At 43.5% G+C, this 18,668-nt stretch overlaps 1 protein-coding gene across 1 annotated transcript in view; it reads right to left on the reverse strand.

Moving 5' to 3' along the window:
- Positions 1-12,764: 12,764 nt before the first annotated feature.
- The window catches only part of LOC311240260 (ras-related protein Rab-35), a 55,971-nt gene continuing 50,067 nt past the window's right edge, over positions 12,765-18,668 (reverse strand). The window contains exon 7 of the mRNA XM_084328814.1: positions 12,765-13,846. Coding sequence (XP_084184940.1) covers positions 13,700-13,846 — 147 coding nt within the window. The 3' untranslated portion in view covers positions 12,765-13,699. The remainder of the gene's footprint in view (positions 13,847-18,668) is intronic.

Genomic DNA, 18,668 nt, shown 5'->3' on the forward strand with positions numbered 1-18,668 from the left:
CAGCAACTATCAAACCTCTTAAATTGGAATATACCTGTACACCCCTCTGTACTACTGCTGAATGATGTTTTTGAGTGTGCAGTACATCCACAGCTAAAGAGATTGGTTTTATCGGGTATCACAGTGGCTAAAAAGCTGATAGCATCACGATGGTTCCAACCGGAAAAAATTTGCCGAAAGGTCTGGATTATTACATATCTCGATGTGATCTATCAAGAAATATCTACAGCAAGAATTTTGGGTCTCAATGAATCCAAAATGACATTGTGGTTAGAAGTGGTGGAGAAAATAAAAGCTAGCATATAATGGTAATGTCTGGTTAGGAGCGAGGGAAAATGGATGGATTATCCAATGGGGGTCCGGAAGGGGGGGGTACGAGCTGGAGCATATGTGTGTAGGTTTTTAGATAACAGGTATTAGGGGTATATCCTATATAAGACAATTAACTAAAATGTGATTTCATTGGATGTGCACTGACAACTAATGCTTGTATATCTTATCGTGTGTTGTCATGTTTGTTTATGTGTTTGTTTAAAAAATAATAAAAAAATAAAATACAAAAAAAAGAAATACTCTGATTCAATCAAAAGGAATGTGCAATGATATTAGTGTACTCGGTACTATGCCACCGACCACTGATATCAGACTAATCAAAAGCAGTTAAAAGAATAATAATCTTCAATGGCGTAGGTTTGTTGATTTCTGGTTGCCAGGAGACAAAGGATGGTATTCTCGTTTAGTGCCTTCAAGCAGTTCTCCCTCCGTCTTGCTATGCATAGAATGTTCACGAGCGGCTTCTCTTCGTCTGCCTTTGTGCAGCCAGTTTTAAAGGTTAAACCCCTCCCCTAAGAGAACGTTGAACTAGTACGTCAGAGGGCGGATCTTCTACGTCCTGATTGGCTAAGGCTCATAGTGGCCATTTTAGAAGTCACACAAGCACCCTATATGGAGTATTATTTGAATCTAGAGGCAGTCTTGGCTATTTTTAAGCACAAAGGTCTGTTCTGTTTTAACGTTTTTAAAGTATACAGCATTGGATTTGACCAACTAAGAGATTAGAGATTAGTTATGACAAGACTTAAACAGTGAATTTAAGTCTTTTCCAGAAGTCTGTGGCTTTTCTAAAGCCCTAATTTAGCCCTATTGGTTGGTTTTAACAAGAACAAATGAATCTATCTTTCTATATTTCAAGTAAAAGGTTATTTTACTATTCTCCAAGTATTTTAAGGCCACTTGCAACGTTTTCTTTAATCCAAACTAGGTTTTGTTATCTAACTTATCCTTTAATGGGTCTAAAAACGGCCTATGTTGTTTTAAACTGACTGAAATTAAAAGGTCTGTATTTTACTGTTATTTTCCTGTATAGTTCAAATGTCTATTTACATTATAACTACGTTTTTAAACCAAAGCTATTTTTATCTGCCTAGCCAGACAGGAGGGGCCTCTTGTTTTACAGGCATTTACTCTGTGCCTGCAGGAACACATGACACTCTTTGAAGTGATGTAACAACTGCTCTCCAAGAAATGTGTTATCTGCAGTTGAATAGCAAATGGTTGCTTCTTTCCTCCCCCCAAGCTTGGGGTAACTCGAAGACCTTTCTATAGAAAACAGTTGGCCTCTCAATCATTATAAACTACAGTTGGCTGAAGTAATCACGCTAATGCTTAGGAGTCCGTGACAGCCCCATTGTTCAAATAGCCAAAGGTCTCCTGTAGATTTCTATAGCTTGCCAATAAAAGAGAGCGGTGGAGAATAGTTACTCAATAGCCTACTGTTTTTTATTGTTTACCTGGCAAGCCAAGGCAGCCTGAAGGCGGTAATCCTATTGTCTCAGGAAAGCCAGAATCCCTGTCTATATTTAAATACAGTGCCTTATGGTAACCTATTCACACTATGGTAACCTATTCACATAGTGTGTGCCCTCTGGTAAACTCTATCGTTGCCAGAGAGACACCTTGTAGATTTTAGTTCATTCAACTAACTGACTATACCTCCTTACCAATAGAATTCCGACCTGTAGCTGAAAATGCTTGTGGGAATTACATTTTTGATACAGAAATATACCACATTACTCTCCCCTCATTCACCATAGACCTGATAAAATGGTATTTAATATCCACATGCTTGCACCTCTGTCTGTGTACAGGGTTTCTGGCAAGAGCAATTGTTCCCTGCATGGTTGTCCTCATGTGTGTACTTGTAATCATCAATACCTTTCAAAAGCTGTTCTAGGTATATAACTTCTGCTATGGTTGTAGCAAGGGCAATGTATTCCGCCTCACAAGTGGAAAGTGCAACCGTGGGTTGCTTCTTAGTTTTTCAGGAAACTAGAGAGCTGTTCTTGCTCAGACTTACACAGTATCCTGTGGTACTGCGCCTGTTGCTGGTATCAGCTGCCCAGTCTGCATCACTGTAGGCTTGTATGCCTAACACCTCACTGCTGTTTTGTCTGAATCATAACCCCTTGTCTGCAGTGCCTTTGAGATATCTTAGTACATGTTTCACAGTAACCCACTGCTCCTCTGTTGGCTCTGCGAAATACTGTGATAATCTACTCACCACAAAACTTAGGTCTGGTCTAGTACAAGTAGTCAGGTATATGAGGCTTCCTACCGCCTCTCTGTATAGCCTGACGTCCTCCATCCTGACTGCATCCTCTGTGTATTCTAACTTTTGTTCACAGGGCGTTTCTCTGATTCTACAGTTCTGCATATCAAAACGCTCTAGTATCTTGTTTGTGTACTTTTCCTGTGACATAGTTACACATCCCTCGGATTGATTGAAATCAATACCCAGAAAATGTTTGAGTCTTCCAAGATCTTTCATTTTAAACTTTTCTGACAGCATCTCTTTCACCTCTCTCAATCTCTCATCATTGCTGGCTGCAATAATCAAGTCATCGACCCATATGATTATGATCACTTTCCCTTCTTTTGTCTCTTGGGAATAAACACAATGGTCGGCTGGGTTTTGTGTGAATCCACTCTCAGTTAGACAGTCATGTAGAATCCTATTCCAGTTCCGCCCAGACTGTTTAAGACCATAGAGTGATTTCTCTAGTTTATACACTAGACCTTCATCTTTCTCTTCATAACCCTCTGGTGGATTGATGTATATTTCATAGTCTATGGGAGTGTGTAAATATACCGTTTTCACGTCCATCTGGTGGCCACATCTTGATACATCAATATTAAAATCCCCAGTAATTATAGCTTCACCAGACACAAAGTCGTTGTGTTTGGAGCACAGATTGCTACAACTCCTTCCTTGTTGGCACTACAGGGTACTACAGGGTACTACAGGGTACTACATGGCACTACATGGCACTACAGGGTACTATAGGGTACTACATGGCACTACGGGGTACTACATGGTACTACATGGCACTACAGGGTACTACATGTCTGCTCCTTTGCAGCACCACAAACATGGGAACTCTCTAACTCTTCCCCCCTCCCTCTTCCCCCCCCCCCCTTCTCTCTGAGTGCCCGTCTCCTGGCGCTGACTAAGGTGATGGATGCCTCGGGGTCTTGGCCAAGATTGTAGTGACTGCTCTACATGCACCTCCGAGGCCTTGGATCAGTTATTCACCGCCGTCTGTCCGTGGTCCTGTCAACTGATTAACAGTATTAACAGACTGTTAACAGATTAACAGTCAATGCGGTTTCATTGCTGGGTTAAGTACTTCCATTTCTATTCACATAATACGCCTACTTCATATATCTACTCCATTCACATATATGCCTACCACTTGTATCTATTGCTATGTCCGCCTACTACAATCTCATGAGCTGTCTAACGCCTGTCCCGTCTCCCTGTCTCCCTATGACTTGCTGTCCTGGAGTGTTGACCGGAGTGTTGGACGTCCCGTGACGAAGGCCGGGAGGTTGCGACCCCCTCTGCGTGCCCCCCTGTCTCCGGAGGTCTCGTAGTGGTGACCGGAGTGCCGGATGTCCCGCGATGATGTCGGGGAGTTCGTGACCCTCTCTGCGCCGCCCCCTATCTCCCTGTCTCCGGCTGTCCCTGAGCAACGACCGGAGTGTTAAATGTCCCTTGACTAAGACGGGGAGGACGTGACCCTCTTTGCGCCGCCCCTGTGCCTCAAATAGATTGCTATCAGCTCTATCTTTAATCTTTCAAAATGTTCAGTTGCTATCGCTATTAGCTCTATCTTTAATTTTTCAAAATGTACAGTTGCTATTGCATGCACTCATCTGTGTTCCACTACACACATGAGTGCATGCTTACCAACTGTCCGTCTGCAACACTACTATCACCAACATCTAAGAAGGGAGATCCCCCCTTGAATGGCCCTTCTAAGGTTTCTCTCCTCCACACTGCCTGTGGAGCTTTTTTCCCTATTGTTAGGTTTTAGTGAGTTTTTCCTTACCTTCGCGTGGGGTATGTCTGGGAGTGCTTGCATTCTTTCATTTATTTGCATCCATCTAAAAATGTTTGCACCTTATGGTGTTCTTGTTCTGTTCTTGACTTATTATGTTTTCTTCTTGACTTGTTTAAAGAAGATCTGTACGGCCCATGGGGACATTAACGTGTGTTGTCGGGCCCTATAAATAAATTTGATTTGATTTGATTTGTTGGATTTAGCTTTCCTTATGTCCAGGTCAAGTGCCAGCACAGAGTCCATTGTAGACTTGTAGCAATCACTCCCCCTTCTTCTAGAACTGGGATGCTTCTCCCCTTAACAACCCCTGACATTCGCCGGACTACTGCCCACACCTCCCCTACTGATGTATCCTCCCCAGTCTTCCACAGTATCGCCTCCAACCAGTGGTGCAGTCGTAATATGGGAACTGGTTACACGCCACGTGCACGCGCGCTCCCGCGCACGCGCATACATGTTCCCTCAGTTGCGCACAGAACAGATGATTATTATGCATAACAATGGAGATCAAGCAGCCCCCCACCTTCTCGTAGGTTCCTATTATTATGCAAAGTCTAGGTGAGAAGTGCCGGGCGCCGGCCGGGTAGCTTTCTACAACGGCCGGGTACTTATCATTGCGCGCACTTCTGCCCTGAGTGACTACTAATAACACGCTGTGTAACCGCGTGTGTGCACGACTGCACCCCTGCCTCCAACACTCTCTCTTAGCGGATTTTATGATTCTCCTGGCCCCTGCTCTCAACTGCTTGTACTCTATAACATTTTCCTGCCCTGGATACTTCCTAAGCACCCTATAGGCTCTATTTATTTACTTCCTCATCAGGGGTCATCCCTATGTTCCCCGGGTCCTATGTTTCCCGGGTTCTATGTTCCCCGGGTTCTATGTTCCCTGCTTTTTTTTAAAGAAATGGTCCTATGTTCCCCACTCCTAAAATAAAGGTTCTATGTTCCCCGGTCACGCCCGCTCCCGAACGCTCCCGAACAAAAAAAGGGTTCTATGTTCCCCGCTGAAATAAAGGTCCTATGTTCCCCGCTGAAATAAAGGCTTGCCAAATGCTGAAATAAAGGTCCTATGTTCCCCGGGTCCTATGTTCCCCGCTGAAATAAAGGCTTGCCAAATGCTGAAATAAAGGTCCTATGTTCCCCGGGTCCTATGTTCCCCGCTGAAATAAAGGCTTGCCAAATGTCCGACAGTCACTCGAGTATTTCATCATGCACCTGATGCGCTCTGGTGTTGTGGATATTGAGGATATATGCGAGTTACGTGAATACGTGAATATAGCTTGCCCGGGCATTAACAGCTCCGTCTTTTAATACACACTTATATCGTACAGACAGTAACTTCAAATAAGATACCGGAGGGGACACGTGATGCAAGGCTTCGTCCACATTGCAGCCGGCCTGTGGGAGGCATGGCCTAACAGCGTTCGAGACAGGGGAGGGTAGAATTGGACAATACGAAATTGGGATGGGATAAAAATAGAAAATGGGAGAAAAAGTAGATAAAAAAAAATATATATAGCTTGCCCGGGCATTAACAGCTCCGTCTTTTAATACACACTTATATCGTACAGTAACGTCAAATAAGATATTGAAAGATAAAGGATAGTTGAGCATATATGCAAGTTATGTGAATATGTGAATATAGCTTGCCCGGGGACACAAACCTTCATACGCATTAACAGCTCCGTCTTTTAATACACATTTATATCGTACAGTAACGTCAAATAAGCGCACAATAAAAAGAAAAGATCCAGGCGGAATTAAATATGCCATAGGAGTAGAAGGGTTTTAAACTGACGTCAAATCGGAGCAAAACAAGCTGAATCCGCTTCAAGAAGATGCATGACATTGGGTATATACTAATTACAACAAGACTAGACAACAAGTAACAAGTAACTTGTAACAAGTAACAAGAATTAATTGCATTGTTACTGTTCACATGTGTGGTGCCGTAGTCGCCCGTCAGTCATATATAAGCCTTAAGGTCCCCCTATAGGACCCCCTGCTTTTCTTTATCATAAATCGATCAATAGAGACCGTATTAGATCCCCAATTATCATATCATGGGGTATCATTGGAAAGCCACACTCATTGGCTACAACCCTGTGCAAAGATTTTCGAGATCGCCTAATGATTGACGGAACTAGAGCCCCGGGAGTCAGGGATGGTCATGTGTACTTTTGCGTACTTTGGGGCACGCCTCACATATCGGCATGTAACTCGAGAACCGCTGAACGGATTATGTCACCTGAAAGGGCAATCGACAGGCAACAAATAGGGGTTTAATTCTATCTATATATTGTATTAAAAGAAGGGCGGCTACGTGGCGTAGTGGGCAAGGCGCTCGCCACAAATGCGGAGACGCTGGGCTTGCCTGTTCGAGACCAGCGCTCCACATTGCTTTCAGTTTAGCTGGTCGTTCATACTAATACACATTGACCGTATTAGGGGGTGGGAAACTGATGGGTGGGGATCGGGCGTTGTGGACAGCGACTCCTACAGGTCGGTTGGTGCGCCTGCGCAGTAGAATCAGGAAGTGTCGGGGACAGCGTGAGCCTCCCACGTGTTACTCCTCGCCACTGAGAGATCGAGCTGCGCAGGTGAAAAGATGCGACTGCTGTTACCTCAAGTACCGGAGGGGGCTTGTGCTATGTATGACTTAGTCCACATTGCAGCCGGCTTGTGGGAGGCAAGAAACAACGTTCGTGACAGGGGAGGGTTGAATTGGATGATACGAAATTGGGATGGGAGAAAATATAGAAAATGGGAGAAAAAGTGGATAAAAAAAAATATTGTATTAAAAGAAATGCACACCCGAGCCACTAGAAGTCGGCAAAGAATCGTCCACATGGGGGAGCTCCAGTAGCTCACCGCGTATCTCGGCACTATTTCTGCGTCGGGAGGAGCCGTGCTGCGTCACGGTTCTGGTTGACTCCGAGTTCGATTCCCGGACCTGCCGTCATTTGCCGAATGTCTTCCCCTGTTCTCCCTCCCGTTTCACTCTACAACTGTCGGTCATGCTTGACCAGAAAAGCGATAAACGCTAAAAAATAAAGCTTAAAAAAAAAAAAAAAAAAGAATCGTCCACATGTGGGCCCTTGGATGTTAAGAGGTTAATGTTTTTAAATATTCTTTTTTGTAGCAAAGAGTAAAGACCATAACCCTATCAAAAACAGTAGTCAAAGTGTATATTTTCATTTTACCGATGTTTTATACGATTTATCGGAAATACAAATTTATCGGAAAATGCTAATTATCATAAAAACCGCAAGGAAATTACTAAATCCAGATTCAACCCTGCCATTGGAAAGAGGAGCATTTTCCCTATCCATAGATGTATGATTTGGCCATAATAAGGTCACGGTCAAGTTCAAGGTCAAATATGAATTTATAATTAAAATCGATTATCATTAATTACGGTATCTACAAATCCTTCTGTTTAATCATCTTCCCTTTATTCATTTGCTTAGATTTTTTGTACACGTGATCTCAATAAGGTGGTGAATGAGCTCAGTGAGCATGTTCTCCTACCCGTATACATTTTTTATCAAAGATGCAAAAATCATAAATCATAATTTATATTCTCCTTTTCTTCATTACAATTTACTCAGCCTAGTAACAGACACAATATTTCTGACACTGGAAATACATACCCCCAGGTCCCTAGATGTTCCTAGATACCAAGAACATGCAAATTGACCTTGCAGAAGTGGAGCAATCTTCCATTTACTTAGGCATGTACCTTTAGGCGAAAACGGTCTACAGATTAACAGGTTAAGTAAGGATAGTTTGAATGACACTTCAGCACCAAGGCGCTGTCCACCACAAGCCAATAGTATCGAGCTGCACAGAAGCAACGCTCTCAGGGCCACACTGTGACAACTTTACCTTCATAGGAACTGCCTGCTTAAAATGGACCTCAGGCTCCAAGTGGTTCTTCAACTTACTCAACCTTGTTGGTTTGAATAAGGATGCATTGCACAAAGGGCAATGAAAGTGCTGGCAGCATGTGATGCATCAAGATTTACCATTTTTAATGGTGATATGCATCTAGAAAAATAAAGGGCCGAATTGGTCAAATTTAACGTTCTTATGATTCCACATACATAACTTTGACCACAAGACCACCTGACATACCCACGTATAATACTGTAAAATAGCTTAGACATAGCCTACTTGCATAGAATAGTCATGTATAATAATGTATAATATTGCTGGCTGTACAATACTGCTGTGGGCCTATAATACTGCTGTTCATATCCAGTATACACATATATTCACAGCGTGGCCGTCACAGCGCGGCCCTGAGAGAGTTGCTCTCCGGCTGTGCAGCTTGACCCTTCTCAAATAAGCACAAAAAATACGTCAAATCAAAAGCGTGTATTTAAAAACCTCAAAAACTTTCGAAACACGCTTTATATTAACTTAATAAATAAACAAAAACGAAAAATCTACTTATGTCAACGAAAATGTCCAGTAGGCCTAACTAAATAACATACATCTCTGTTACACGCAAGCATGCAGCGTCTGATGGCCGAATCTGTCAGACGGCACTGGAGTTAGGGTGGCCAAACTTCCCGATTTGTGCGGGACAGTCCCGCATTTCAGCCATCTGTCCCGCAAGAGAAGAACATTGTCCCGCATTTCAATAAGTGTCCCGCAATTCAATAAACAATTATTATTATTATTATTATTACGAAATCTGGAGATGCTGGGCTCGCCTGTTCGAGCCCAGCGCTCCACAACCCCGTCCCATGAAGAACGCATGCCTGACTGTTACATCCACATCACATTTGCTTTCAGTTTAGCTGGTCGTCCGTACTAATACACGTTCAGCCTGTCCCCTCGCTTGAGCACAGACTAAAGACAGTGCCTAATTGCCTCTACGAATGGAATGTAACACATGTCATTCACAACAAGTTAGGTGTGAATGTATCTGAGAGCGTATTTAACACACCTGACGACCGGCGCTATTGATATGCAAATAGCGAGTACTTATCTGGGGTTGGAGTGCAACCCCGTCCCATGAAGAACGCATGCACAACACACACATACACAATTACACATGTTGCACCATATCTACACCCTCACATAACTCTGTCGCTTTTTCGGGAGTCGCGGGGAACATAGAACCTTTTTTTAATCGCGACGTGTACGTTTGAGAACACTACCGTAATGACAGAGAAATTAATCAAGCTGACATGATCGGCCCTCGCACAACTCGGTCGCTTTATAGGACCTTTTTTTTTTTTATCGCTACCGGGGAACATAGACATGCTCCCTTCTCAAAGAGCATGGAACAAATTTTTTCTCCAGCAAACTTTGTGGTATTGGACATCAATGGCATGTGCATCACCTGGTGAGATGCAGGTGTTCAGCCTGGTCTTCAGTGCAGTATTGGGACCTGTCAAAAGCATCTTTGAGATGTTTACCAGCTTCTCCCAGGCAGGAGTAATTTTCGGCCCACTCATGCATCGAAGGGTTAAGAGACGCAGCAGCCGCCATCACCCCAGTCATCACACACATAATAAACCTCTCTATAAAACAGGGACACGTCCCCAAGGACTTCAAAATTGCGAGAGTGACCCCTCTGCACAAAAAGGGCAGCAAATTAGACCCAGGCAACTACCGCCCTGTTTCTATTCTTACCTCCATCTCGAAAGTCATGGAGAAAATAGTCTACGAACAGGTCGAAAAGTACCTGGCGGAAAAAAATCTAATCTACGAATTCCAATCTGGGTTCAGAACGTCCCACTCCACTGACACATGCCTCCTCTATTTGAACGACCACATCAAACAAGAGGTGGACGCGGGCAAATACTGCGGCATGGTCATGCTGGACCTACAAAAGGCCTTCGACACTGTCAATCACTCCATTCTGATGGACAAGCTAAAAGCAATTGGTTTTGATAGCTTATCAGTGAGCTGGATGCAATCCTACCTGGAGGAGAGAGAACAGATGGTAGAGGTAAACGGTACTCTACCCCCCCCCCTCACAGTGAGCTGTGGTGTTCCACAAGGAAGCATACTAGGACCGCTACTCTTCCTAATTTATGCAAATGACATGTCATCAGCCTGTGACTGCAACTTGTTCCTGTTTGCGGACGACTCAGCCCTGCTGGTCTCTGACAAGAACAAGTTGCAGGTTGAAAAAACCCTCAGCACGGAACTAGGCAAAATCTGCATATGGCTCGCTGATAACAAACTATCATTACACATGGGCAAAACAGAGTCCATTCTCTTCGGTTCAAATAACAAACTCAGCAAGACCGACGGCTTCTCAGTTACGGTGGGTGACAATATTGTCACAAGGAAAGACGAAATTACCTACCTGGGTTCCATCCTAGAGGCAAATCTTTCCTGTGACAAAATGGCATCCAATGTAATAAAAAAAGTCAACCAACAAACTAGATTCTTGTACCGGATCTCCTCTCTGGTAAACAAGAATACCCTGAAGACTCTGGCAGGAGCACTCATTCAAGGGTACTACGACTATGCGTGCACCTCATGGTACCAAAGCACCTCAAAGGCGCTTAAAACAAAATTACAAACATCACAAAACAAACTGGTCAGACTACTACTTGACCTGAACCCCAGAACCCACCTCACCCCTGCCCACTTTGACAACCTAGGATGGCTTAGAGTAGACGACAGAGTACAGCAACTTGCAATGGGCCTGGTCTACAAGATACACTATACGACCGGGGTACCCATGTACATGTCAAAATACTTCCCAAAGGTCAGTGAATACCACAACCACTACACCAGAGGAAGCTCAACAAATCATGTTAAACCCAGATTCGGCTTAAACAAGGGACTAAACACGTTTCGCAATTATGCCACAACAATGTGGAACGCCCTACCCAAAGCTGTAAAGGAATGTGAATCCCTACCCACATTCAAAACCGCTCTTAAAGAGCACCTACGGGAGGCTGCAATTCGAAACTGGCCACCGTAAATGCCCAAAACCCCCACCACCTCCTAATAGACAGTCTCCTCCCCACCGCATGTATATATTCCCTCCCCGCCGTATGTATATTTCTCTCCCACCCACCCACCCCCTCCTAATGTACAGTCCCCTCCCCATCATATGTATATACTCTGTCAGGATCTAGGGGTAACAGTACTGTATATTTGAATACCGTTTATGTCACAAATGTATCAGTACTAAATACCTATATGTCCCTATGCCATAAATGTCATGTATGTTGTGTATGTCATAAATGTCTATATGAATTGAAAATGGGGGGGGGGGGGCTACGTGGCGTAGTGGGCAAGGCGCTCGCCACGAATGCAGAGACGCTGGGCTCGCCTGTTCGAGCCCAGCGCTCCACATTGCTTTCAGTTTAGCTGGTCGTTCATACTAATACACATTGGCCGTATTAGGGGGTGGGAAACTGATGGGTGGGGATCGGGCGTTGTGGACAGCGACTCCTACAGGTCGGTTGGTGCGCCTGCGCAGTAGAATCAGGAAGTGTCGGGGGCAGCGTGAGCCTCCCACGCGTTACTCCTCGCCACTGAGAGATCGAGCTGCGCAGGTGAAAAGATGCGACTGCTGTTACCTCAAGTACCGGAGGGGACTTGTGCTATGTATGACTTAGTCCACATTGCAGCCGGCTTGTGGGAGGCAAGAAACAGCGTTCGTGACAGGGGAGGGTTGAATTGGATGATACGAAATTGGGATGGGAGAAAAATGTAGAAAATGGGAGAAAAAGTGGATAAAAAAAATTTATTGAAAATGGGGGACCCTGATGGAAACAAGACAAACATCTTTCTCAGGTCTGCATCCCCTTAACAATTGTATGTATTGAGCCGTACTGTATTGTACCCATTCTGCAATCTGTTAAATAAAGTTTTCATTCAATGTAAGAGCTTTGTAACTACCACCATTTGATACCTCAAATCAATATTCTAGCTCATTTTATTACAAAACCTACATTTTACGCGGCCATTTTGGAAATTCCAATATGGCCCGGCTTATAGACATCTGGGCAAATGGAAACATGGATTTTCTGATTCCTTATGCAAGGCCCTTTCCAAATATATTTTTTTGCAAATCCCCCAAAAAATCCAACTAAAGTTTAAATCAATTTATAATGAACCTGACTTTAACCCCTAACTGCTCCTGATGAGCAGGTTGGCACCTTGCATGGTCGCCTCCGCTGACGGTGTGTGAATGTGTGGGTGAATGTGGCATAAGTTGTAAAGCGCTTTGGATAAAAGCGCTATATAAATGCAGTCCATTTATGTAGACACCCCAGTCTCAATGAACATTATACACAAATATGCTTGCTGTGTTGACAAATTTGACCAAATTGACAGATTACAAATTTTATTTCTGTATATTTTTATTTGTGTTATACAATATAGTTAGTTAGTTTTTTTTCTTCTTCTAAAGTCTAGTTTACAAATATTTGTTCACACCTAGTTTGTTTTCTATAATAACCTTGCATCAAATGCACCAAATTGTTCAAGACTTGGAAATGATCAAACTACCATTTTCAGTCTCTCACACGTAACCTGTACATGATTGAGAATATCCTCGCTTTCTCAACTTGAGACCCAAAGTTTAGTGTTCATTACAGACATGCTGGCTTTATTGCAGTTTATTTGTTGTTTTCCCACACAACAGTCATCTGCATTAAAAATACATCAGTCACTAATCACTGTTAAACCTTTTATAGCGTCAAGATTAGTCCTAGTCCTTGATTATAGACACATTCAGAAAGTAAGGCATACAGATGCTCAACTTGTACTCATGAAACTGACCCTCCGAGCGTCTCTTCTAGGTTACGGTTTTAGTAACACTTTGATCATTTTTAGGACACCACTTTGTTGAAAGACAGAATGACATGTAACACAAACTATAATGACATGTAACACATTATGTCAGAAAAAAAATAAAAAACAGCTAAGTATAGTCGGCACATAACAGTGGTTTCCCGTTTCTGCTACCCCTCATGTTTTCAGTGCAAAGTTACCACACGTCCCTGGGCTTTCACATGCAGTGCTAACATACTTTCAGTCAGTCCCCCCCCCCCCTTTCCATTGGCCTACGTCTATTGGAATTATTGCGATCATGGCCAGGGGCACAACCCTAACCCCTACTCTTTTGGTGTTTGACGTAGCGCGGCATGGTAAAGTATGAACCGCTTATTTGTGCGACGTTCACTCCCAATTTAAAACTCATCGGGTAAAAAGGCACAATGTTCCCAATATTGTTTCCCCTGTAATCCTTTGACGTAAGCAGAAGAAGTGGCGGATGGGGTTCCGAGTTGAGAGTCTGGAGCATCTCAGCAGCACTTCTTCCGTCTTCTGCGATCACGGTCTCTCTGGGCGTTGATGTTGACTGTGTCTTTCTCTCTATCACGCTCTCTCTCCGTACGGATCTGGCTTTGCTTCTTTGCCCGCAGGACCATGTGAGTGAAGGCCATAAACATCTAGAGAGAAAAAAGGGAGATGAATTAAGAGGGGAATAAGCAGAGAAAGAAAGATTAGAAATGGCTGAAAATCTTAATTGCAGAGTATGACCATCACAAGTAATGCGCTGTCGAGAGGCAATAGACCATGTAGGAAATCACATAACACAAAAAGAGAATACGGTATATTGTATTCAGCGATTGTATCGGGAATCACATGCTTGGCTAGCCAAATCACCATTGGCGTCAAAGACACCCAACATTTAAAGGGTTATCATGAAGATATTTACGTTGAGAATGTTTCTCGAAGACCTGAGGCGAAGTCTGCCTCGTCCAATATGTTTCACCACCAAAATAATGTCAACAGTTCCACTACAGGAGTTACAAAATGGGAATTGAGCATTATTCACACAGGACGGGACTCGTGGAATTAAGAAGTAGGTCCTGTCGTCTGTGTTTTCAATGAGATAGAAGCTGATCATGGAATGATACATCTGGCCGTTGAGTGGGTTGGCCATTCAGTTATAATGTACAGACAACACTCAAGTCCCATCTTGCTTTATTTTTTAACAGATAACGCTGTTCATCTTCTAGTAATGATCTTTCTACATACTTTACAGGGATTTCATGTGCATCAAAGCAAATTGCTATGACATTTAACCCTCCGGGACCTACATATATAAATGTTTTGGGTTAGCGTACATTTTTCAGGCTGCCATCTGGCAGTGAACTTCTCAGGGAAGCCTTTGAGTGTGGACTTGATTTTCACTAACTTAATAAAAAAAATCATCATGTCTTCCAATCAGGAAGATTGTAAATGAGGGGGACCAGGTGATTCCCAAGTGAAAAGAATCCTCCTCCACACCATGAGGAAAATGTAATAACTGCTAATTGACTAGTGCACGAATTGTGAATGATTCCAGGAACTCCAAAGATGGTTGGTTAGGGTTATAGTTTGTGACAGAAGTAAAACATATGGCTATGGTCAGTAGGGGCGTGGCTACAGCGATCACATCCGTTATATACATAGTGATATTTACGTGTTGACAATCCAGGACAGCACTTGCTCACAAACGGTCATACCGAAAGGCCTAGTATCGACATATTTAACTCTCATTCATTACAGGCGACTGCTACACACATCACAAAATGTACGTTTTGTAGTCATTACAGTTAGGATTATACAGCACTTTAAAAATAGGAGAATAAGCAGGGGCTTGTCAAAGCCATGGCGGGCTAAAACAAAGGGAGCATGGGCCAAACTTGGCACGTGGGTCCCAAAGATTATTTTTCTCTAGAATATTTGGTCATTTTTGTACCTTTTCCAGGTCTAGAAATCTAGTCTCTGAATTTCCAGGTTTTCCAGGGCGGGTGTTTCATTGTGAATTTATTAAACATTTAATACACAGCATTGAAGTGTAAAACAAGCCTTGTGAAAAAAAAACTTGAATATTGCGGTGTGACTCGCCACCCCCTGTGGTTGGCTTGTCAATAGCACAGTATTGCAAAATTGCGTCTATTGCAACGGCCCTACCAGCTGGTGTGCCCCAGGGAGGGCCAATGTCCCCATTGCTCTTTGTCATTTGCATCAACAGCCTTCCTCTATTATCCCAGTGAAATATGCAGAATACCTTACAATTACAGAGCTCCTGATGGGGTCTCTACCTGGCCTGACTCAGAAGGCCTTGGATTCTGTGGTTGAATGGGGACAGGAGTTTTCCCTGGCAAGCCAAGACCATGGATATGGTAATCTGTGCCAGGAGAAAAGGACAACACCCCCACTCCTCCCTCCATCTCCAACAATTACTGGACAGTAGAGTCTCCACATTTAAACTGTTCCGAGTTCAGATATCATCCGATTTGTCATGTGATGCACCACATCAAGTATGTGCTCTCAAAGACACAGCCAAGGATCCAACCTCAGTGTTGCCAAAAGAGCTGGTCTCCCATGTGACGTTCTAAAGCAAATACACCAGACTTTCATTCATCCAGTCCTTCACTATGCCAGCCCAGTTTGGGGAGTGAAAGGCATGCACCCTCACCAATCTATTATTATTCTATTCTATTATTATTTCCCCTGCCTGTACTTCCCCTTCCCCCATGCTGCTATGACACCTGAATTTCCCCAAGGGGAATACTCAAGGAACACTTCATTCTCCTGCACGGCTTCCTGCCTGCAGCTACACCCACCTACTCGCTTCATCGCCACAGGGTACCTGTGTACCTGTGTACCCTGCCTTGGCAAACATTAATAAAATAAATGCATATTGAATAACAATTAGTTTGATATGGTTTTTCCACCAAAAATGTTCAATAAACTACTGAAAACGACATGAAAATGCCCCTCATTAACTTTCTCTCTTTTTCGACCTAAACGATTCACCAAAAATTTGTTTCACCCAAACAGCACTTATTTTTATTTATTTTTTTAAACTTTATTTTTTTAGCGTTTATCGCTTTTTCTGGTCAAGCATGACCGACAGAAACAGGTTGAATGGGATGTAGAGTAGGGGAAGACACTGAGAAAATACGGCGGGTCCGGGAATCGAACTCGTGTACCCCAGATCCGTGACGAGCACGGTTGTCCCCGACGCAGAGATAGCGCCGAGGTACGCGGTGAGCTACGGGAGCTCGCCCCCAAACAGCACTTCTTAACTTACACAATCTTAAAAACTAAAACTAGAGATTAGCTAATTTTTGTTTTTGCGTGCAATTGGGAGGCAGTCAGCAGGTGCAACAGTCGGTTATGATTTGTTGCAGATTGTTTAAAAGCAGTGAGCGATGTGAGGGCAGTGAGTTTAAGGGTGTTTTATAATGTGTTTCAGTCAGATGCAGCAGCAAATCGGAAGGCGTTGCGGCCGGAAACCGTGCAGGCTTTGGGGATGGTGAGTTTGATGAAGTTGCTGGACCTTAGGTTGTAGTTAGAAGTGGAGACGTGCAGAAGGGAGGAGAGGTAGAGAGGTGTTTTACAAAGTATGGTTTTGTAGATGACTTGAAGCCAATGAAGAAGGCTTCTGGTGTGAAGAGATGTCCAGTCCACCAGGTTATAAAGGTCACAGTGGTGAAGGGTGCACTAGTGGCAAAATGGATGGCGGAATGATGGAGTATGTTGCGTTTTCTGAGGGCACACTGGGATGCCATTCTATAGATGGTGTAGCCATAATCAAATATAGGGAGGATGGTCATCTTGCCAAGAGTGTTTCGCCTGCAGATGTTTTATTTGAGTAGAGAAGGAGAGGGATGGGTCTAGCCAGAGGCCAAGGTATTTATAAGAAGTAACAAACTCCAGGTCGGAGCCGTAGGCACAGGTGATTTTAGGGGTGCTAGCAGTGTCATGCTTTCTGTCAAAGAGCATACATTTAGTCTTTTGGAGTTGAGAAGAAGGTGGAGACTGTGAAAGGACTGTTCAATAGAGGTAAGACAAATTTGAAGAGTGGATGCCGCAGAGTGGAGTGCCTGCCGAGTACAAGATGGTGTCGTCAGCGTATAGATCAGGGGTCAGCAACCTTTTTGACATTGAGTGCCTGTTTGAAATATAGTTGTAACTAGTGTGCCTCAACAATATTCCATGCATCGTAACCTTTTTTCTCATAATCAGGTATGTTTAACACTTTAATCGCCAAGGACGCCTTAACTCGTCATTCCCCGCCATGCTAATTTTGCCAATGACGCCGTAACACGTCATTGAGATCAATATTTCAAAAATCTGTGATCGCAATCATATTTCTCCCGCGGAGACTTGAGATCTACTGTTGATCCCCTCTCAACTCTCCAACGGTTCAAGAGCGCCATCTGGTGGCCGATAGGCGGATCGCCCAAACCGGAAACGGAAACTGGTGCTCATCCAAATTCGGTCCGATCACTTGCTATAGGTCCCGGGACTCGAGCTAGACACAATGGATAGCGATCCGTTACCAATAACTCGATAAACAACATGATTTGGACGTATATACAATTATACAACCTGGAGATGGATCGCATATTTCAACATCCCATAATAGGAATATTTTTGCTCCACGCTCATCGCCCAACGGCCCGAGGAGACTGGGGTAAGTTTCAGCGTTTTTTTTACCGTGTTCGATACAAACTGCTCTAATGATCATATCACCCACACTAGATGAATCATCTAACGTTGGCCACGGAATTATAAACGACCCCCCCCCCCCCCCCCCCCCCCCCCCCATCCGGTCAACATCAGATGATAAGTAGTAACTTCTAGAAGCACGTCCATTTGAAATGTTTTATCTCGCACCGATCGCTATCAAACTGTATTTGATCATCAATATAATGCATTTGGGGCTATAAATCTGCAGAATGCTGCAGAAAACGATAAAAACATATTTATACTTTAGACCGTATTTTAGTATGAATATGTGAATGAAAAAGTATAACGTTCCTACATCCTGAACGATAGATAATTGACGTTGAATGGGCCATAGTAATGTCAATTTAGCAATACAATTAAAAAAGTTATAGCCCTGCAAAGAAGGGGAACTTCTCCATAGACAAATAGAGCTGGCAGAGGATGGTATAAGGATGTACATAAGCCTGGCAAAGAAAGTGTTAATGATAATTTTTACATCATTATTGTTATTGTTATTATTAACAATATTATTATGATGGTTGTATCAACCCTAAATCTGAGTTGGGGCGGGGGGGAGAATGCAATGCAGACAAACAGCTGCATGCAGTGCGACCATTTCACTCACATTTACCCATTCATTTTTGGACACATCACACACCATCGGTGTGTGTACTGTACGTGTGCTGTCATAGCTCCACCTACAGGCCTAATGGAGAACACCAGGATGTGAATGGAGGGTGAATGTGAGGTATATCGTGT

This window comes from Notolepis coatsorum (genome assembly GCF_963971535.1).
Source record: "Notolepis coatsorum genome assembly, chromosome: 14".
NCBI lineage: Eukaryota > Metazoa > Chordata > Actinopteri > Aulopiformes > Paralepididae > Notolepis > Notolepis coatsorum.